Source organism: Pyrus communis, chromosome 3 (genome assembly GCF_041283825.1).
Source record: "Pyrus communis isolate YQ-2024b chromosome 3, ASM4128382v1, whole genome shotgun sequence".
Taxonomy (NCBI): Eukaryota; Viridiplantae; Streptophyta; class Magnoliopsida; order Rosales; family Rosaceae; genus Pyrus; species Pyrus communis.
In genome coordinates, this window is record NC_142567.1 from 17,789,828 (window position 1) to 17,813,306 (window position 23,479).

Sequence of the window (23,479 nt, forward strand, 5' to 3'; positions counted from 1 at the left end):
CTCGATTTTGTTTCACTTTTGTTTATTTCGTTAAATTATTGTTAACTTGCCGACGTGGCCATGATGGTGACTACTGATTTGTTGATGCGGTAGCCACCTCAGTTGCTTTGATACCGATAGGCATGTTAATTGATTGAATTTTGATATGAATCGATTAAATTAATAGGGTACGAATTGAGACTTTTAATCCGATTATTCGAATTAGATTCGAATCTGATAATCCAAGTTAAAATGAATGTCGATATGGTTCAAGGTTGATCCGATCCAACTTAATATGACCTAACATTTAATTTTTATGTTATTTTAAAAATATTTTAATGTTGTAGCTTTATTTGACTGAACTGTATTTAGGATAGAGAAGAAGAGGGGTCGGCAGCAACAGAGAGAAGAAAGAGATATAATTCTAAGGTGTGTGTTGTATCAACCCTTTGTGCCTTTATTTATAATAGTAGGGAAGGTTAAATCATTATCCTATTAGAATTACAACTCTAATAGAAATTTAACTACTAAAGGGAATATACAAAAACACTCCTAGATACACTAGGATTTACACAATCACATTCCTAATCCAATATGACTGCAACACTCCCCCTTGAGTGTGTAAATACTCAAAATAGCATCAGATCTTCAACAGATAAGGTAGAATAGTTGATGAAGTTGTTGGCACAGCTGGTCAATGCGAGTCTCAAATTTAAAAGAAAGTATGCATTGGTAGTAAAACTCACAAAATCTCGCTATGGTAACACCTAAGGCTGGTGAAAACCCATATACTAAGGAGACAAGTGAGCAGTATACATAATGTCTAAAACAAACGTCAAACAGGACGAAAGTGGTGAACTCAACGGAGTATGATCATCCCAGGATGGGTGCCTTGTTAAAACCTCGTTATGTAGCAAAAATCTAGTGGGAAAAATGCTCCTAATCGTAGGAAAAAGAGTACATTAAGATCAAGTGAGTATGCTTTAGAATACTCCCCCTGAGTTGGACATAACTTCCAAATAAGAAAACTACAAGCAATTCAACTCAGATAATTTACTTACATCGATTCCTTGGACAAGCTTCTAAAAAGTAGACTTGGGCAATGACTTGGTGAAGACATCGGTCAAGTTGTCTTGGGAAGAGATTTGCTTAACTTCAATGTTCTGATGCTGTTGTTGCTGGTGAGAAGAAAAGAACTTTGGCGCTATATGCTTGGTGTTGTCTCCTTTGATGTAGCCCTTCTTTAACTGCTCTGCATTGTCTTCAAAGATCATCGTAGGAAGGTCAACGATGGAAGTAAGACCACTAGTGCTTTGAATATGTTCCATGATTGCTCTCAACCAAAAGCACTCACGCGATGATTCATGCAGGGTGAGAATCTCAACATGGTTCGAAGAAGTCACAACTAGCATTTGCTTGGTAGACCTTCAGGATATAACAGTGTCTCCAACGGTAAAGACATAACCCGTTTAAGAACGTGCCCTATGCGGGTCAGACAGATAACCAGCATCTGTGTAACCAACGAGGTGAGAATCAACTTGAGGACCAAAGGAAAATATCTTTAACACCATTCCAGTGTCTGCATGTAGGCACATTGTTGTATCTAGCCAAAAGATTAACAGTGAATGAGATGTCGGGTCTAGTGCATTGAGCCAAGTACAATAAAGCACCAATTGCATATAGGTATGAAACTTTAGGCTCCAAAATCTCTTCCTCATCCTCCTTGGGATAGAAGGGATCTCATTTAGCATCTAGAGTCCGAACGACCATAGGAGTACTCGAAGGCTTCGCTTTATCCTCATTAAAATGTCGTAACACCTTTTGGGTGTAGTTCGATTGATGTACTAGGATTCCATCCGAACAATGCTCAATCTCCAAGCCGAGACAATATCGAATTTTCCCAAGATCTTTCATCTCAAATTTCGATTTCAAGTGAGTGGCAATTTCCTCAAGCTCTGTGGGAGTTCCAACGAGGTTTATGTCGTCGACATAAACTGCAATGATTGCAAATCCAGAATATGACTTCTTTATGAACATGCATGGGCATAATTCATTGTTCACATAACCCTAATTTGTCAAATATTCACTCAGACGGTTATATCACATCCCCCCGGATTGTTTTAATCCGTAGAGTGATATTCTTAATCCAATCGAGAAAGTGTTCCGTGGTCTAGAACTATTTGAACCAGTCAATGGAAGACCATCTGGAACTTTCATGTACATTTCCATATCTAAATCCCTGTAGAGATATGCGGTTACCATGTCCATAAGCTGCGTATTCAGTTTTTCAAAAACTACCAAACTAGTAAGGTAGCGGAACGTTATGATGTCTATTACGGAGGAATACGTCTCCTCGTAATCAATCCTAGGGCGTTAAGAGAAGCCTTGCACTACGAGGCGTGCTTTGTATCACACTATTTCATTAAGGCATGCTTTGTATCGCATTATTTCATTCTTCTCATTATGCTTCCTCACAAAAACCCACTTGTAACCCACAGGTTTCACATGTGGTAGAGTAAGAGCTACTAGCCCAAACACCTTGCGTTTCACGAGCAAATCGAGTTTGACTTAGATTGCTTGTTTCTAGTTTGACTAATCTATTCTACATCGACATTCATCAATGAAACATGGTTCAATGTCATTGCTACGCATGATGTCGAAAGCAATGGTATACGCGAATGCATAATCGACAATCATCTCATTTTGATTCCAAACCTTATCTAATACCGCATAATGGACCAAAATCTCGTTATTTTGGGGAGGCCATAATGTCTCATCTAAGACATCGTCGTAATCTAGAATAACCTCATGCGTTGGAACATATGAGTAAACAATGGTCGGATTCAGACTAGGGTCACTAGTTTGTGCCATTTTCCTCTTCCGAGGTTATGAATCCTTTGAACCAGGGGGCCTGCCATGCTTCAGGGTAGAAGCAAATGATTGGCTAGCTACCAATATACCAGGCCGCATGGGAGATACGGCCACCCCACCCTTGGGGACAGTCTGGCCTTCCAAGGTGGTATTACGACGTACTTTAAGTACGTTCATCCTTGCAGGTGCGTTTGCAGCGGGTATATATAATCTTGTCGCCTTTGCTAGATCAGTAAAAGCATCTGGCATGTTTTGAGCGATGCTCTAAAGATCTAAAATACGTCGCACTTCAGTTTCAAACTGAAGGGTGCAGGGATCTAAATGAGACATAGTGGGAGTAATCCACGACAATTTGCGGCGTTCTACATGAACATTAGTGATCTTATCTCCCCTTAACGACGGGAAGACTATCTCATCAAAGTGACAATCTGCAAAACGTGTGGTAAAGAGATCTCCTGTCAAGGGCTCTAAGTAGTGAATAATTGATGGTGAATCATAACTAACATAGATTCCCATTTTTCTCTGAAGACCCATTTTGGTACGTAGTGGCAACGCTATTGGCATATAGACTACACACCCAAACACACATAAATGCGAGACGTCAAGCTCGTAAATAGTAACCAATTGTAATGGTGAATAAGGTTGGGTAGCGGTGGGCCTCAGGCAGACCAGCATAGCTGCGTGCAATATTGCATGGCCCCAGGCTGATACTGGCAAATTGGTTCACATAACCAAAGTCCGAGCTATCGTTTGAAGGCACTTTATGAAAGCTTATGCCAGACCGTTTTGGGTGTGAACATGGGGTATAAGATGTTCAACTTCAATCCCAATAGACATGCAATAATCGTCAAAGGTTTGTGACGTAAATTCTCCAGCATTGTCCAATCGAAACGATTTAATTGGATAATCAGGGTGGTGAGCCCTAAGCTTAATAATTTGTGCTAGGAGTTTCACAAATGCAGCATTGCGTGTAAACAATAAGCAGATATGTGACCATTGCGTCGATGCATCAACCAACACCATGAAGTATCTAAATGGTCCATATGTTGGTTGGATATGTCCACAAATAACTCCTTGAATCCTCTGAAGAAACTTAGGGGGGTCATGAATAATCTTTGTAAGTGAGGGTTGAATGTTCAACTTCCCCAAGGAGCATGCTTTGCAAAGCGGATGGTCGGGATAAGATTTCAAGTGATGCTCATGTGATGCTTTGAGGATACGGCGCATCATATCTCATCTGGGGTGTCCCATTCGATCACGCCAAAGCAGGAAAGTGCTCTAGAACTCGGCCATAGGGTCAGCCATGTGATGGGTCTCAATTGCGCAAGTGGTTGTTATGTAGAACCCACTCGGGAGATTTTCCAGCTTCTTGTGAATACGCTTCTAGCCATATTCGTAAGAAGTGATACAAAGAAATTCAAAACCATTCTTTTCAGTGGTTTCAACATGATATTGATTATCTTGAATATCTCTAAAACTTAGCAATGTTCTTCCGGAACGTGAAGAATAGAGTGCCTCTTTAATGGTTAATTCAGTACCATTGGACAACATAATATGGGCGTTTATGTATCCTTTTATCTGGTTGGATGGGTCTGAGAGGGTTGTCAGAGGTGTATTTTTAGGTACGAAGTTAGTAAAATAGTGTTTCTCATGTAATATGGTGTACATGGTGGCACTATCAATCAGACAACTAACTTCTCCACTAGTCATACTTAGAAATAAATTAATTGAATCGGCACATGCATATATAAAGGAAAACTAATGAAAAATGCTTGAAAACTTTGAGTTTTAACGATAAAGACAAAATAAAGGGTAAAGTGAATAGTACCATAATTGATTTTTTAGTGGGAAAATGCAGTTTTTCTTTAAAGTGAACAGTACCGGGAGCTTTTCGTTAAAGTTCCCTAAATATAATTCCATTCATTCAATTAATGAATTCGAGAAATAATATCCATAAAATAATTATCCATCATTCAAAACAAACCAAAACCAAACAAATAATTCCAAAGAACTTAGAAAAGTTGTCTGAAAATTAAACCATAGTCCTAAATTTTTTTTTTTTTGGGGGGGGGGGGGGGGGGGGGGATGTTCGGCCACTAGGGATGTAAACGTCCTAACATGTCTTAGAAAAATAAAACTTTATTCTTCCATGGGAATAGATGCCTTCTGAAAATCTGAAACCTCCAGAGTTGTAGTAGTATATTCGGGAAGTTTTACAAGCGCAAAGTTAAACTCATGACAGGAATGATACTTGCCAATAGCCTCGGGGGTAGCTTGGTATATGCGTGACCAATGATCTTTTGATCCATAGCGATGGCACATGTCCAGTTCAATGGAAGCCGATTGAACGGTAACTTTTCCCTTGTTCTTGAAGTTTGGGGCCTTAGGGGCAAGGGGTTGGCGCTTCTGGGTCAAATTTCTTCCCTTGGGTGGGCCTCTATTTTGTTGACATTAGGCTCGTGGTGGGACTTGCTGCCTATTTCCACGGCCATGATGGGATTTCCATCAGTTATGGCTGCTAGAATTATTCGTATGCGCTTCAGGCACAATGTTTGAGCCAGTGGGTCAAGCTTGATGATTCTTCATCAAAAACTGGTTCTGCTTTTCAGTGAGAAGTAAAACAGATATCAAATCCAAAAATTTGATGAACTTTTGTGCCTTATATTGTTACTGCAAAACAATATTGGTGGCATTGAAGGTCGAATAGGTATTCTCCAGGAGATCCTGTCATTACACAACTTAAGTAGTGATTGGATTCTACAAACTTCAGATTTGTATTCATTCACATACTTAAAGTCTTGGAAGCGTGAATGCTGCCAGTCATATCTTGCTTCAAGCAAGTAATGTCTCTATGGTGATCAAAACGATCGACCAAAGCGAGCCAGAGGGTATGTGAATCCTTCTTTGCAAGGTACTCAGTCTGCAGTGCATCATGGATATATTTGTGGATGAAGATCATAGTAGTAGTTTTCTAAGCTTCGTTAACGGGTTCATCGTCATTAGGTTGCTCGATAGTAGCTCTAAGACTCTTTGTCGTAAGATGAAGCTTCACGTCTTGAACCCACTTCAGGTAGTTTCTTCCAGAGACTTCCAAAACGGTGAAATCAAGCTTGTTCAAGTTCGACATGTCTCTAAAATGGAACGTACAACAACACATGGTTAATCATATGGAAATCCACAGACATATATCATAGAGCATTCAAGTTCTATAGACATGTATTGGTTTAATTTAAGCATGAAAGCTATGGGTTTCATGTGGTAAGTTTTGAATGAAAACTTCAGGTTTCAAAGGCACTAAATTCGAAACTACATGTTCGATTTAGTTATGAACGTTCAATTCATATATATAGGGGTACTTGCAAGAACACATAATACAATATACAATAAAGTGTAGTGAATTTGTGGATTGCTTCAGGAAACCAAGTGTGAGTGCTTTGGGACTACGAAAGATAGTCAATGGTTCAAAGAAATGAAATAATTTATTGAATCGTTAATTGCCAAAAAATGAGCTTCAAGCCAATAATTTTGGATTAATTGTTAGATTAATGGACTGCTAGTTACTTTGATTAATTCAATAGATCGGACCATACATGGTCAATTGTAGAAGCAAAAATAATTATAACATTCGGGTTAAAATTGTAGAGAATGCCAAAAATAACATTGGATTCGAAAAACCATAGCCCAATATCGGTGGGCTTGGGTGTCGTGTGCAAGGCAAGGCCCTAAAAGTACTTAGTGGGCCTCAGGACCGGCTTCGGATCATAGGCCGAGGCTCGGGACAAGGCCCAGCAAGCACAAAGGCTTACTGGCAGGTTAGGCCAGCCTGCAAGGGACGGCCCAACAAGGGTGCAGACCTGATGGTGGGCTTGAGGCTTCAAGCCCATGGGAAACCCAACCCAGGTCGAAGCCTGGTTGTCTGTGTATGAGTAGTAAGCCCACGGGGCTGCTGTTTAGTGGTCCATGGCATTGAAACAATGCAGTCCCAAGGTGCTCTGCAGGCTAATGACAGGGCACGGCTGCTGTGAGCCGCGGCTTATACCGCAAAATCCTTGAATTTTTTTATTTTATTTTTTTCGAATTCTAGGGTTAAAAACCCTAATTGCTTCCAAATTAATTTCGATACTTTGACTCACAAATTCCACATAGCATAATTGCATATTGCATGAACAAGTATATATATATTGACAAAATATATGAACACATATACAATATATATAATTGGAAGGAAAATATAAATATAGGGGATTCATGCATCATGGGGAATATTTTCATGCTTCAAGGTTTTTCAAATATCTTAATTTATTTTAGAAGAACTTGATTGGTAGAAAATAATTGAAAGCCTTTGACGTTGTAGAAGAAAACCTCCTCCACGATCATTCAGTTACTTAGCTTTTGGTAAGAACATGCTGATAACGTGTTGTAGGCCTATTTGAATGAACTGTATTTAGGACAGAGAGGGAGAGGGGTTGACGGCAACAGAGAGAGAAGAGAGATATGTAATTATGAGGTGTGTGTTGTATCACCACATTATGCCTTTATTTATAGTAGTAAAGAAGGTTAAATCCTTACCATGTTAGGATTACAACTCTAATAAGAATTTAATTACTAAACGGAATATACAAGGATACTCCTAGATACACTAGGATTTACACAATCATATTCTTAATCTAATAGGACTGCAACATTTACTTGTATGTAATACTAATTTGAGTTTTTAGTTCAAAATACATTTGTACTTTTATGATTTTATTATACAACATGGAAGTTTCTAATTAAAAGTAAAATAATGTAATGAAATTAATAATGTATTTTAATCTTTTTAAGGTCTTAAATTAAATTCGATAAGAATTCAGTGAAATTCGTAATCGATGCTTATCGGATTTGGACCTACAAATTAGGTTTGATGATCCAAATAAGAGCCGAATCTGTTAACATAATTATAAATGAATCCGTACATGGATCAAAGTTTCCAAACCAAATTTGACCCGTTTCTAGGTCTACTTATTAATGTTATCATTGCTAAATCATTGCCATTTTATATTTTGAATATGCTTGAATTATATCAGGAAATAATGGAAACATCAATTTACCATTTTATGAAATATAGGCCGTTTTTTTTTTTTTTTTTTAAAAAACGCAGACAAAAGCATATAGGATAAAATGATGGAATGAGGTAAAGTGACACAAATAAAAGCATATAGGATAAAATGAGACGTAGTAGAGTAGTGGGTAAAATGAAATTTTGTATAAAATGTGAGAAAGTGAAGGTAAAAGAGTCTCATATTGGTGAGAGGAGAAACATTGCAAGGGTTTATAAGAGGTTGGACTACTCTTCATATTGTCAATTGTTTTTATGGTTAAACCTCAACTTTCTTCATGGTATCAGAGCATGTTGGTCCACGTGTGAAGCCCAACAGCTACACGTTTGTTGGAAAATTTAACATTATTATTATTATTATTATTAGTATTATTATTATTATATTAAATTAAATAATTGAATGGAAATTAGAAGTGATGCCTTTTGGTAGAAAGATGTATTTATTCAAATGAAGAGTTGCAGCTTTTGACTCTTCATAAATAGTCACATGTTTTTCAAAGAAGTATCTCAAATTCTATAAATAAGGAAGCACCCTATAATCATTAAACAACTTTTAATCAATACATATATTATATATGTATACAAGCCCTTTAAGGGAAGGGATCCCTATTTTTCAAAAAAAATGGGGACATCTTGACCATTAGATTTGACTTTAATGAAATTCTATGGCTGTGATTAAATCACAGGCCACAAAATCTCAACCGTAGGATTTCATTAAAGCCAAATCTAATGGTTGAGAGAATGTCCTCATTTTTTTTTTTTTTGAAAAATGGGGATCCCTTCCCTTAAAGGCTCAAGGGACCAACATTTTGGCAAATATTTTTACACTTTTTTTAAATCTTTAGATTACAAAACATCCAAAGGTTCATATTCATTCATTAAATGACATGGATGTTTAAGTCGATTTTAACTAATATTAAACATAAAAATAAAATTCAAAAAACATAAAATATGGAAGGTAATTAAAAATAAAAATAAAAAGGAAGAAATCCTAGTTTTAAGCGTGCATACAAGAAAGGAGGTAGAATTCCATTGATTTGAAGTATTGTAATCTCCATCTCCCTCTTTGCCGATGAGGTCTACAACTTTCATAGGGATTGATATGAAATTTGATGCCTTCTACAACGAATCAAGCTATTAGTCACTTGAATCTTCATTACATAAGCAAAACGTACAAAACACTAAACCGTATATTATTGTTCATATTTGTAGGGTGATTAAATTCGGTTTTGTAAAATCTTTTTAATTTTGTCGATTTAGCTCATTAATGATTTTTCTACTTTTTTTTAGCTTTTTGAATCAACCAATGTGACATCCCACATCGCCCAGGGAAGTGATCCTTATATGTATATTCCCATCCTTACCTAGCACGAGGCATTTTGGGAGCTCACTAGCTTCGGGTTCTGTAGGAACTCTGAAGTTAAGCGAGAAGGGGGCTAGAGCAATCCCATGATAGGTGACCCACTGGGAAGTTGCTCGTGAGTTCCCAAAAACAAAACCGTGAGGGCGTAGTCTGGGCCCAAAGCGGACAATATCGTGCTACGGTGGAGTCGGGCCCGGGAAGTGGTCCCCCCGTGCGGGGATGTGACAATTTGGTATCAGAGCCTAACCCTGGCCGTGGTGTGCCGACGAGGACGTCGGGCCCCTAAGGGGGGTGGATTGTGACATCCCACATCGCCCAGGGGAGTGATCCTTATATGTATATTCCCATCCTTACCTAGCACGAGGCCTTTTGGGAGCTCACTGGCTTCGGGTTCCGTAGGAACTCCGAAGTTAAGCGAGAAGGGAGCTAGAGCAATCCCATGATGGGTGACCCACTGAGAAGTTGCTCGTGAGTTCCCAAAAACAAAACCGTGAGGGAATGGTAAGCCCAAAGCGGACATCGCCTAGGGGAGTGATCCTTATATGTATATTCCCATCCTTACCTAGCACGAGGCCTTTTGGGAGCTCACTGGCTTCGGGTTCCGTAGGAACTCTGAAGTTAAGCGAGAAGGGGGCTAGAGCAATCCCATGATGGGTGACCCACTGGGAAGTTGCTCATGAGTTCCCAAAAACAAAACCGTGAGGGAATGGTAAGCCCAAAGCGGATAATATCGTGCTACGGTGGTGGAGCGGGCCCGGGAAGTGATCCGCCCCGGGCCAGGATGTGACAATTTGGTATCAGAACCTAACCCTGGCCGTGGTGTGCCGACGAGGACGTCGGGCCCCTAAGGGGGGTGGATTGTGACATCCCACATCGCTCAGGGGAGTGATCCTTATATGTATATTCCCATCCTTACCTAGCACGAGGCCTTTTGGTAGCTCACTGGCTTCGGGTTCCGTAGGAACTCCGAAGTTAAGCGAGAAGGGGGCTAGAACAATCCCATGATGGGTGACCCACTGGGAAGTTGCTCGTGCGTTCCCAAAAACAAAACCGTGAAGGAATGGTAAGCCCAAAGCGGACAATATCGTGCTACGGTGGTGGAGCGGGCCTGGGAAGTGATCCGCCCGGGCCAGGATGTGACAACCAAACAACTTGATTTCATTTGTCTGCACTTTCATTGTTTTTTAAATTTTTTTTATTATAGGAGTTTCGTTTCTGCTGAGTATTAATCCAATCCCTAGTATCACCTTTTTTTTAATCATTCTTTTTTTGTTATTTATTAGGGTTCATTTTTTATAAAATGAAAGAGGAGATTTCATCCAAGGCATTGCAAGGAGGGAGATGTGGTTAAAATATTTTCATGTTTTTGTTTTTCTTATTTTTTTGATTTTTTACGCTAGGTTCAAAGTTTGATTATTGGTTTTTTTCAATTGTATCCTATTAGATATTAATTTTTAATTTACATTAGTGTTTTCTTTATTAGTTATAATCCACATCATCATCCAAGTCATTTAATGTTTAAAATTCTCCACATCACTCTTAATCTAGACCGTTCAATGTTATAAAATCTAAAGGCTACAAGGAAGTGTACAAATGTTTGTCAAACTATTTGTCCCTTGATCCTATATATATATAGTGCACTAAATATTAAAGAGTTGCACCGAGTCCATTTGAGAGAGTTTTCAACACAATTGTGGTTCATGGAGCCTTGTGGTTTGGAGTGCGACTATTACAAGGACGTGGTCGTTGTATCTTGGGAGACAAGTGCCAATCAACCATGAGCACCATAGTGGAGCGTAAACTTGTCTTAAGGATAGAGTGTCCAACACTTGCCTCGACCGTATTTCTAGATTTTTTCTAATCATTATGTCATGTTCATTTAACATTGGTTACTTATGTGGATGCGTTACTTTGATATATAATTGCATGAATTATTTCTTGATTTTCTATGTGATTTAATATAGCAATTAGATTACAAATTTTCCAACATGTTCCATGTCACTCAATTTATGTTGTCCACGTGTTTGACTTGAAAATTCGTTACGCATAAAAGAGTATGTGAGAATGTAAAGATAAATAAGTCTCACATTAGTGAGAGGAGAAACATTGAAAGAGATTATAAGAGTTTAAAAACCTCAACTTTCTTCATAAAATACTGAAAAATAACTAAAAATAAGCCAAGTATGAACACCCGGATATGTCATATCAATTATCAGGAAGACAATTCGCTAGGTGTTGATGCAATTATTATAGTAGGTAGATAATAGATTTTATATTTAAATTCCAGTGAGGATGATGACAAGTTGGCCTCCAAACTTTGGTTCCATACTGAAAAGACTTACGATTTTTTTCATAACATTATATTTTTAATTTTCAAACTGTAAAATTTAAAATTTGTTTGATTACTAATTTCAATTTTTGGTTTTCAAATCAAGCTAAATTTTGAAGTATCTTTAAAATCAATTTAAGATCACAAGTTTAAGTTGGCTTTTATTACAAAATGTAATTAGACAGAGCATCTTATAGCTAAGCTAAGAAATACAATATTAAAAAAATTATTAGACTCTAAACTAAGAAATGCAATAGATTAAAAAGATTAAAAAAAGTGATAATGTTAGAAATAAAATATTCAACAGAGAATAGGGATAGAGATACCTAGAGACGAGAGAGATTGGGAAGAGAAATTTAAAGTATTATTTCATTTTTATTAGAGAGCTTAATTATAGGCTTAGTATTTACGTAAACTTTTTTTTTATCTAATTACATATTTACCCAAAAGTGAACAACCAGATAATAGATAATAATAGATATAATATTTGCAACACTCTTGCTACTTAGTACTACGGTCTAGTCTAGTGGTATTTGTCACATCCCGGCCCGGGGCGGATCACTTCCCGGGCTCGACTCTACCACCGTAGCACGATATTGTCTACTTTGGGCTTACCATTCCCTCACGGTTTTGTTTTTGGGAACTCACGAGCAACTTCCCAGTGGGTCACCCATCATGGGATTGCTCTAGCCCCCTTCTCGCTTAACTTCGGAGTTCCTACGGAACCCGAAGCCAGTGAGCTCCCAAAAAGCCTCGTGCTAGGTAGAGATGAGAATATACATTTAAGGATCACCCCTGGGCGATGTGGGATGTCACAGTATTCATCTTCACTTGTAAATGAAAGGTTTTAGGTTCGATTTTCGCCAAAAGCGAAATTGAACTACATTATTGCTTTCAGGGGGACAAAATCAAAATGAAGGAGAAAAATATGGCACTACGTTTATGAAACATTAATATGGTGGTGGATGCGCATAATGTTGCCTTACTAAAACTCTGCCAAGAAAAACTCAATTGGATAAAAATCTAGTATAAGGTATGGTGGTGGATGCGCATAATGTTGCCTTACTAAAACTTTGACAGGAAAAATTCAGTTGGATAAAAATCTAGTAGAAGGGAAAAGAGCATAGCGCTTATATTTACGTTTCAACATATTGTTGAAGACTTCCCCTGATGAATAACTGTGCTAGACAATTGACTCTCTTGATGATAGTAAGCTTTGATTCGATTGGTCATCATTGACAAGTTTGAAGTGATATGACTTTAGTCTTCAAGAAATTGAACTTCAATAGAACTTGCCCCTGAAAAGTGCGAAAATTTATGAAGTTTACAATAACCTTTTATATTCCTACAAATAACAAAGGGAATTGTTATTGGCACTCCAAAAATCTCATTCTACACTCCAAACTTTCTATATTTGGAAAGAAAAATACACTTGTGAGGAGTGTAGAATGAGATTTTTGAAGTTCCAATAACACTTTCCATAACAAATAAATACAAAAAGAAAATCTTAGATTCGAAATAAATTAAGAGTAGTTTAAACTCCGTCATAAATATAAACCATACATACAAATAGCCTCATATGGCTTTCAATAGTTCTATAAAAATATGAACTCTTTTAAGAGTATGTAGTAATAATATAGTAGTATTTTAATCTTTGAGATTGACATAACTCCTCACTTTGGTCCTTAAGCTTTGAAATCGATATATATGGTTCTTGAGTTTGTCCACCATCAATTATTTTGGTTATTTCGTAAAAATTCTCTCTTAAAAATAAGGACCAAAATGACAAAAATACCCTCAATTTTATAAACAATGGGCTAAAATGATTTGAAAAATATTGAGGGTATTTTTGATCATTTTTCCTTATGTAACATAGATTTTTCATGGAATGATGAAAATAGCAAAAATACCCTCAATTTAATAAACATTTTGACCCATTGTTTTTAAGAGAGATTTTTGTCATTTTGGTCCTTATTTTTAAGAGAGATTTTTCACGGAATGACCAAAATGATTGATGATGGACAAAATCAAGGACTAGTTATATCGATTTTAAATCTCAGGAATCAAGGTGAAGAGTTATGCCAATTTCAAGGGCCATATATAATCCCGCTCTTGTAGTATTCATATCATTCTCTTATACGTTTAGTTTTATGTTGAAATGAAGAGCGTCTCTTGCTGACAACGTGTTAGAAATAAAATATGAAATAAAGAATAAAATTGAGACAGATTGAGAGAAGGAATTATAATTATCATTTCCTTCTCATTAGAGTGCTATTTATAGGTTTAAGATTTACATAAAAAGTGTTCTAACTAGTTACATCTACATATTCACTTAAAAGTGAACAACCAAATACTAAATATAATATTTACAAGAGATAAAAAGTAAATAATAAATAATAAATAAATAACTAAATAAATAAATAAATAAATAAATAAATAGCTATGAAAAAGGTGATTGCTTCCCTCCATATCTATATCCGAACCAAATTCCCTCCTTCTTTCCTTTCCCTCGTTTTCTGCTCTCTCTCTCACCTCTCCCTCCCGCTTTTTTATTTTACCAAACACAACCACCACTACCGCCGCCGCGCCGCTCCAGATCTCGCCATCTCACCCACCACTCGCCCCATCACCTCACAACTTTCCCTCAATTTCAATTTCCTATTCCATTTCCTTCAATTTCCTCCAGTTTTTCCCGATCCCTCCTTTTCTCTCTCTCCCCCTCCCCAAACAATTAAAACAAAACCTCAAAACCCACAATCGGGTCGGGTCGCTGGATGTCGGGCTCGCGGGCTCCAAACCCGCCGGCGCAACCGCCACAGCCGGTCATGCAGCAACCCCTGAAGCGGCAACTCCCCTTCTCCTCCATGAAGCCGCCGTTTTCAGCTGCTGCAGACTACCACGGCTTCCTTCCCGACCCCCGCCAAACCACCGATCAAGAAACCTACGGCATAACCGTTAAGACCCCTGTGAGTGTTTGCCTTTTTATTTATTTATTAAAATATTTATGTAATTTTTGGACTATTGTTTTGGAGATCTGCTTAATTAGTGAGTGTAATTACTAATTTAGGGGTTTTATTTTACTGAAATTAGTGATTGGAACTAGTTCTAATGCTTTGGATTTTGTTCAAATTGTCTGTTTTGACTGGGTTGTCGTGTTAGTATTTGGGATTTAGGTGGAATTCTAATGCTGTTAGTGTGATTGCAGTTGGGGAAGATCTAGATCATGATAGTCTTCGTCCCCGGTCAACAAAGGCGGGTTTTTTGGGAAAATGAAAAGGCACATTAGGTTTTTTGATGATTAAGTGGGAGTGATTGTTAATTTCTTAGGCTAGGGTATTATTTTACAATCTATAAATTGATGTCCTATTATGCCCTGACCTCTGTACTTTAACTAGTGGACTTGTTGCGTTGTGAGTGCATCAATATGCGTTTAATCAAGAGTTGTTACTCGAATATATACACTATACAGTACGGAGTAGTATTTTGGTGAATTGATTGTATAGAAACTTGTTGAGTTAGGTGTATGTTTCCTATGATTTATTTGGGTCAGGTATCAAGTTTATTGATGGGTGATATGTGATAGAACAGCATAGGAAATATCTATGACTGAACAAGTTGCCTATTGCTTTTCATATTATATGTTGCATATACTTGTTGGCAGGATCTTGTAATAGTAGTGCTAACTTCTGATAAAGTTGAAATGAATGTCAATCAACTGTTCTGATCTAATTTTGGAGTGGTTCTGTGGGTAACACTTTTGCTTAATAACTTTTTGTTAGAAGCAGCCCAAGTGCTTTTTCCTACGTATTCACTTGGAAGTTTTGACAAAACACCTATTGATCATTTCTCAAGAAACCCCAAAGTGCTTCACTGATCCCATAAATCATGGTAGCTCATTCTTCCAAACACTATAGAAAGTACTTTTGACACTTCCAAAAGCTATTACTAAGATCTCCAAATGCATTTTTTCAATTTTCTGTTGTATGTTTGTCCTTGATGCATTAAAACCAACAAACAAAGATGATAGCATTGTTAATTGAAATAATATCTGCTGCTTACATGTATATCTACACACCCAACAGTAAAAAGAAAATTTTAAAGAATTTGTTTGTCACTGTCTTTTCTTGGATTTGGTATTTGTTAGACCAATCTCTCCAAACTATGTTGATGACTGAATGAAATACTACATATCAATCTCTAAATTACTGTATGTTGTTAATGTCCCAATCTTAAGCTACTATTGAGAGATTCAAGTGGTTAGCTGATGTTCTATCTTTCGTAGTAACAGTAACATGTTATGTTACATGACTACATTCGGTATTCAGGACCTTTGATCATGTGGAATCATAACTGAATGTGTGGTTTTATCTACAAACAAAGATAATAGATCGTTTGGGAACACATACACAAACACACTCTCTCCTCTTTTGGTATCTGTTCCCCTTGGAGACTTTTAAGTTAATTTTTCACGTAAAGGCCCTGCACATATCTTGGGGCATGCTTCTTAAGGATGCTGATATTGTTAAATTCTTGTTGTTGCACTGGTTGTTTGCCTTGTGATTCTTCCGCTTTACTTATGATCAGCCTCTGTGTTTACTGCATTCGAGTGTGAACAGTGCATACAAAAGTTGTTCCAAAATAAAGTTTGCATATTTCTTGATATGCAGTGTTTATTCTATTTAATAATTATGTATTGTTCATGAAGCCTTCTTGGCCAACCTACCTTCTGGGAGTTGCCTTTCAATGCCAGTGGTTGTACTGCCTAGTTTTTTTGTGTGTTCTGAATTTTTTATGCAGTATAGACAAGTTGGTTCTTTGTACAAAATTTCAAATACCGTAGTATTCTATAGAGGAAATTTATCAAATGTAATTTATTGAATATACGGTTTAGGAAATAAGAGAATGAATAACAATTGGTTTTCCCTTAATGGCAATGGTGTTTATTTCTCTGCTGTGACTGTGTAGAGGTTAGAATGCTCTAGAGATTAGACTGGATCTGTAGAATTTTGAATATGTGATTCCTTAAGTTTATAATTTGTAGTGTGTTGTCCCCTTGAAACTTAAGTTGGTTTGAATGTTCTTGTTAACATTGAATGTAATTGGATGCTTATAATAATCATTCTCTTCATAGTTATTATTTATGTTGAATTGAGCATTAGTTTTTATGTTTGTAATTATTTATGTGATATGGTTTGTTCATTTGGTGCTAATTTTATGTTTTGGAAAAACTGAATGGTGGGTTAGCAGCTAAAAAGGAAGAGTGATGCAGTAGATTGTGAAGCCGAGTCTAGTGATAGGACAGCTGCTCCTGGATACACTGACGTAGGTAACAGCCCCCTCCAGACTCCTATGTCAACCAAGGTTGGAAAGGCGAACAAAACATCAAGGCTTACAAAGTGCAGCAAATCTGGACCGCGGACTCCGGCTTCCAATGTGGGTGAGTGTTGCTAATAAAATATTTTGCCAAGGCCCTAGCCACTTATTCTGAGGAAAATTTGAATTGACTTCGAAGAATGGATTAGTTGCTTGTTTCGTAAAGAATGAATTACTTGATGGTACAATAATTTACTAGAGTTGCATAGTCTATTACCAGCATCTAATCTGTATGATTGACAGGTTCTCCTTCTGGTGCTAATGTTACTCCGGCTGGTCCATGTCGTTTTGACAGTTCCCTAGGTAACAGAACATTTGACTGTGTTTTTGTTAACTGATTTTCAATTATTATTTAGGCTCTTCATGAGAAAATTAAGTTAAAATTTTCATCAGCCATTTACTAGAATAAAATATTACTTATTGTCTCCATTCAGGTCTCTTAACAAAGAAGTTTATCAATCTGATCAAACATGCGGAAGATGGTATTCTAGATCTCAATAAAGCTGCTGATACTTTAGAGGTGACTACTTTCCTTTCTGTTGTAATATATTCTGTGTAAATGGTCTATTAATGAGAAGTGTTCTTTTCCTGTAGGTCCAAAAGAGGCGGATATATGATATAACAAATGTTCTCGAAGGAATTGGTCTCATAGAAAAGAAGCTCAAAAATAGAATTCAGTGGAAGTAAGGGATTCATTGGCCTTCTTTCCCGAAATTTAACAGCTTTTTTCTTTCCACTTTATATTAAAAATTTGATTATCCACTCTACATTAGAAGTCAATTAAACTGATTGATTGGTTGGTTAGGGGACTTGATGTCTCGAGGACAGGAGACGTGGACGAAAATTATCCTAGTTTACAGGTACAAGAAACAGTGAACTTTTTTATTGGCATGCTTATATTTCGATGACTCAGTCTTGCGTCAGCTTTTGACAGTTTATCTTTGTCTGCTTAGTAGTACTCATGCTGTTTGTGTTTGTATTTGTGTCATGTTTTTTTCTCTCTTCTTTTTGGATGTGTCAATCTCCAACCTCAAGGTTGCATTGACTTTGTAAGGAAGTAAATGGCCATATAAATCTGAATTGAACAGCCCATTACTGACTGGTTCAATTTCCTATGCAAATTGCTTTCCTTTTTTACACTCCAGCATGATATCGTTACTCAACCATGACATCAGTCATGTCAATGCAGTCCGCATGTTTTGTACGGTTCCAAATTTTAGTGTAATGCATTCGAATATGAAGAATTGGCATGACGACACAGGATATTATGCTCTTTACTTGTTTGTTGTAGATTTCAGTCGACATGTTTTTTCCATTCCCAATTTCTGTATAATACATTCAAATATCGATTGATATGCCAAAGCAGGATTTGCGTTTGTGATTAGAAACAGTTTGCTAGGATTTTGTCTAGTTGAGCTTGCTAGATTTCAGACCACATTTGTCCAGTTCCACTTCTGTGTTGTGTATTTTAATTTGAATGACTGGCATGAAAAGGCAGGATTTGCTTTCTCACCAGAAAGAGTTTTCCAAGGCTTTTGTTTGGTTGAGCTTGCTAATTACTGTCATGGTGGATTAAATTTATGTGCGAGCTGTTCCTTGAAAGTAGCAATGAAAATAATCTTTGCGTATATCTGAAGTACAGATATACTCATTCACTATATTTTATAATTTGTCTCAGGCACAACTTGAAAACCTATCTATTGAGGAGCGCAGATTAGATCAGCAAATAAGGTTACTTAGGATGATGTTACTTTTTCTTCTATTATTATTGTTGTTATTATTTCTATTGCTATTAGTTTTAGTATTATTATTATTCTGTTACTTTTTGTTGCTGTTGTTTTTGGTGAACTCTGGGTTGTGCTGAGGCTGTTAAATTGTCCAGAGAAATGCAGGAAAGGTTGAGGGACCTGAGTGTCGATGAAAGCAATAAGAAGTAAAGTTTTATCCTTTTATGTTCACCAATATTCATTTACCTTCATGGATGGTCAACATTGATCGGTTTTCAACTGTCCATTGTAATGCAATGCATGCACACACTTATCTCAGTTTACCTTTTTACTCTGATAGATGGCTTTTTGTCACCGAAGAAGACATTAAGGGCTTACCTTGCTTGCAGGTAAAATTTTGGTGTTTGCTATTCTCATCAATGCAACTGACATTGTTCTACATTCTGAATTTTCTTACAAAACGTTTTCCTTTGCGCTGTTAACCTGAATGTACAATTTATTTCTTCTGTCAGAATGAAACCTTAATAGCAATAAAGGCTCCACATGGCACCACTCTTGAAGTCCCAGATCCTGACGAGGTAGAGTTCAGGACAAAACGTTGTTTCATAAAATTTCTCTACTGGCTTGCATATCATTATTATTCGATCAAAATTTTCTTTCATGTAATAGGCTGTTGACTATCCCCAAAGGAGATACAGGATGGTTTTGAGAAGCACAATGGGTCCTATAGATGTTTACCTTGTCAGGTATTGTTGCTTCATGATCCATTATGATTACTTTACGAACAACAGTGAATGTCTTCTCCTGCTTGCCAAGTAAAAAATTACGATGAGTTTTAGTGATCTCTCTTTGTCTCTCATTGTAGTCAATTTGAGGAGAAGTTTGAGGAGATTAATGGTGTCGAAGTACCTGCAAATATCCCTGCAACTTCAGGCGCTAATGAAAACCCAGCTACAACAATGGTTTCAGAGGATAGAGGGAAGGATGTTGAACTGCAGGTACCAGATGATCATACAATGTCCGCTGATCCTACGGCTGCCCAGGACTTTACTGGTGGGATTATGAAGATTGTTCCCTCAGATGTTGATGTAAGTTTGGCTTCTAAATTGATTTTACCACTGCCTATTTGAAAGATGCGATATGCTACAAAAATTTTCTTAATTGGTCGGGTTCGGTGGAGTTAGCAAGAACTGTTTTCATTTCTCTTACATAATTTTGCAAACCCGGTATTTAATGGCTAACATGTTCTAGAGTTCTAGTTTTTTAGCCAAATACTGATCTTTTATGAACTTAAATAACTTTGACTTGTAGTGTGTCAACATTTCCTGTTACCTTTGCAGAGTGATACGGATTACTGGCTTTTATCAGATGCTGATATTAGTATCACAGACTTGTGGAGAACAGAACGTATCCTTATGCCGAAAGATGTTATATTTCTTTTCACTTAGTTTTCTTTGTGTCTATATTTGACTGGTAAACAATTTCTTTGGGTGAATTTCTTGACCATATCAACTATAGCTGGGGTTTTGTGGAATGATTTGGGTGCACTTGATCATGATTATCCGTTGGGTAATGTCAGCACACCACCTCGGCCCCAAACTCCGCCATCCAGTTTAATTGAAGTACCTTCTACTACCAGCAACCCTACGAAGACTTGAACGTATAAGTGATTCGTTAAATGAATCTAATTGTAGATGCAGGCATGTTTTGGGAACACCTCTGATGTCCAACCATCTCCCGTATTTGTTTGACCGCGGAGGTTGGGTTGAAGGTTCGGGAAGCTGCCCAAGTGTTCCAGGAAGACCCATCGAAGGCACAAGGAACAACGTAATGGTGGGTGGAGGTACCTGTTTCATTGTACAATAATGTAATATAGAATAAGAGGTTACAATGGTTAGTACATCCTTGTATATATTAGAGTCTAATCAGCAGGCTTTTGTTGGAGTAACCGGAGTGAAGAAGGCTGGATATCGGCGGATAGATAATGTTAGTATGGTCGTACGACCCCATAATCGCCTTGTTATGTTTTCAATTGTTCTTATGCTGAGTTAGAATTGCTGCATTTTCGGATTCCGAATTACTTTATGTTGAGTAATTCAATTATTCTTATGTTTTCAATTATTCTTATGCTGAGTTAGAATTGCTGTATTTTCGGATTCCGAATTACTTCATGACAGTTCGATTTGAAGGGTATAGTCCCCTACTCTCTCTCTGTAAAGCTTTGGGTTTCTTCATTGATCTCAATTTAAGATTTGAATTACTCAAGTAAAGCGTGTTCATGCGATGTTGAAGATGCCCAAACACACGATTTGAACGCTTGAGTATGCCCAGGAGTGATTCATGCCTTTCTCTAAATAAAACCGAAAACCAACAAAAATCGAATGGAGATTTTGATGTGGATTATGGCTACACAACCTAAAGTTGCAATGCAGGAACTCCAAGTTCAAAAAAAAAAAAAAAACAAGGACCATATAGCACGCAATGAGTGAACACAGAAGCTAATTCTCCTTTTCGACTTTCTTTCCGATCCATCTGGCTACAACGGGAGTGAGAGCTACTGTCGGAGGAAACCTAATCGGAGAAGCGGCCTTGTGTGCAGCGTATGCCAAAGCGAAGGTCCCAACCTTCTCTCCGGTCTCACCATCGGACATTCCCACCTGAAAAACACCATAGAATGAAAGGTCATTCTTCCACATACAAAACGAGTCAAGTTTGCATTGGGTTCATATGGTGATTGCTTGTACCTATTGCAGCAAAGCTTGGACATCAACGCCGGCGCCGATGAGTGCATAACATAACGAAAACGAGATGAGGGAGAGAGTGATGGATGTGGCTAAGTATGCCCCTCCATATTTTGCTAGCAGGTTCTTGGCTTCATCTCCCCTTGACGACTTCTCTTCTCCTTCCTTTCCTTCCTCTTTTGAGCTGAATATCTGCATGTTCCCATGACATTTTTGATCATAAATTGGACTTTGTCCACTCCAAAACTTCACCACTACTAAAACTAGCTTTAGTGATACCAACTGTTTACTACAAATTCCACTGTTTGGTGAGTGAGAAAACACTATGGTTAGGTGAGTCAGTAAAACCTCGAGCATGTATAGAGCATTGAGAACTTTAATTAAAAACTCTCGGTACTGTTCTGTCACATCCTAGTCTCGGCTCCGCCGTAGCATGATATTGTCCGCTTTGGGCCCTGACCATTCCCACACGGTTTTGTTTATAGGAACTCAGACGAGAACTTTCTAGTGGGTCACTCATCCTGGGAATGCTCTCGCCCGAACTCACTTAACTTTGGAGTTCCGATGGAATCCGAAGCCAAAATTGACATTTACTAAACTTAGCGTACAATTGATGTTCCCTCAATCTCTTTAGAACCAGAGTGAGATGTCTAGTATACTCTGCCTTAGATTTAGAATATACAAAAATATCATCGATGAAAACAATAACAAACTTGTCAAGATACGGGCGAAATACCCGATTCATTAAATCCATAAAGGCTGCTGGAGCATTGGTTAACCCAAATGGCATTACAAGAAACTCGTAATGCCCATATCGAGTTCGAAATGCTATCTTTGGAACATCCTCACGCTTGATCTTCAACTGATAATACCTAGATCTCAGATCAGTCTTTGAAAATACACATGCACCTTGAAGCTGATAAAAAAGGTCATCAATACGAGGTAACGGATAACGATCTTTAATCGTCACCTGGTTCAACCGTCGATAATCAATACACTACCTCAGAGTTCCGTCTTTCTTTCACACGTACAATACTGGAGCTCCCCACGACGAAGTACTAGGTTGAATAAAACCCTTCACGTGACGGTCAGCATGTCTCAGCTTCAGTCGGGGTGTGTCAGTTCACTTTAATGAAAAACCACATTTTACACTAAAAAGTCAATTCTAGTACTATTCACTTTATCCTTTATTTTGTCCTTATCGTTAAAACTCAAAGTTTTGAAACCCTTTTCACTCATTTTGGTGGATTTGTATCTAAAACTAGACTTATGACAAGTACTATTCATTTAACTACAAACTGTCATGGCAGTTAAATTCACTTTCCACCCATTTTGAATAGTAATTGACATGACAATTACTATTCTCAAATGTTTTAAAAGACGAAGGCGAAGCCAATGCATTTCTGAATAGTCTTGCCTAGGCGATAGTCTTGAAGCGTAAGACAATAGTCATAGTACCTAAAATTATTATAACAGTTAATATATATATATATATATATATATATATATAACACTTTGTAAAACAATCAAGCAAGCTACCAAACAATCAAATATTTGACTACTATTATTATTATTATTATTATTATTATTATTATTTCACTAGTTCACATCAGAAAGTCATAATAAACTAATAGAAACTAAGTTAGAAACATAAAATTAGCATTTAAAAAAAAAAAAAAAAGCCCAAAATGATGTTGTTTCAAATTTGACCTATGTTTTTATTTATTTATTTATTTATTTTGAAAAGTTCAAACGCCCAGTTCACCTAGGCGCCTGAAGGGATAACCTTGACGTTTAGGCTAGTCTATAGGCCACTCCCACTGGGCATAAGCATTTTCTTCATAGCCCCGTCACAAAAATAACCTAAGCGAGTCGTAAAACTAGTTTTTAAAAAACTCCTATTCTCAATGATTTATTTTATTTTAATGTATCATTCAATTATTTAATAATTATTGAACGGATGAGAATAATTTAAAATAGGTGACTATGATTATGATG

General features: G+C 37.2%; 1 protein-coding gene across 3 annotated transcripts; it reads left to right on the forward strand.

The window, feature by feature from the left end:
* Positions 1 to 14,107: 14,107 nt before the first annotated feature.
* LOC137715827 (transcription factor E2FB) lies at positions 14,108 to 20,861 on the forward strand. 3 transcript variants are annotated; one of them, XM_068455175.2, is made up of 14 exons: positions 14,108 to 14,606; positions 16,888 to 17,077; positions 17,257 to 17,316; positions 17,448 to 17,533; positions 17,608 to 17,696; positions 17,819 to 17,873; positions 18,692 to 18,744; positions 18,896 to 18,946; positions 19,081 to 19,129; positions 19,253 to 19,318; positions 19,410 to 19,486; positions 19,606 to 19,828; positions 20,081 to 20,147; positions 20,259 to 20,861. In XM_068455175.2, the coding sequence occupies exons 1-14, from the start codon at positions 14,415 to 14,417 to the stop codon at positions 20,396 to 20,398; spliced, it is 1,398 nt and encodes a 465-aa protein (XP_068311276.1). In that variant the 5' UTR covers positions 14,108 to 14,414; the 3' UTR covers positions 20,399 to 20,861. The 3 variants fall into 3 exon arrangements, with proteins under 3 accessions (XP_068311276.1, XP_068311275.1, XP_088547297.1); XM_068455174.2 differs by having other exon boundaries at positions 14,141 to 14,606; positions 16,885 to 17,077; XM_088691171.1 differs by having other exon boundaries at positions 14,279 to 14,606; positions 16,885 to 17,077; positions 20,052 to 20,147; positions 20,259 to 20,500.
* Positions 20,862 to 23,479: the final 2,618 nt, after the last annotated feature.

What these genes read in the sequence shown, in the direction of transcription:
- LOC137715827 (XM_068455174.2), top strand. Translation starts at nt 14,415, where the DNA reads ATGTCGGGCTCGCGGGCTCCAAACCCGCCGGCGCAACCGCCACAGCCG. An exon ending in AAGCTGCTGATACTTTAGAG is followed by an intron (nt 17,534 to 17,607) that starts GTGACTACTTTC and finishes CTTTTCCTGTAG; the next exon opens with GTCCAAAAGAGGCGGATATA. An exon ending in AAGTCCCAGATCCTGACGAG is followed by an intron (nt 19,319 to 19,409) that starts GTAGAGTTCAGG and finishes TTCATGTAATAG; the next exon opens with GCTGTTGACTATCCCCAAAG.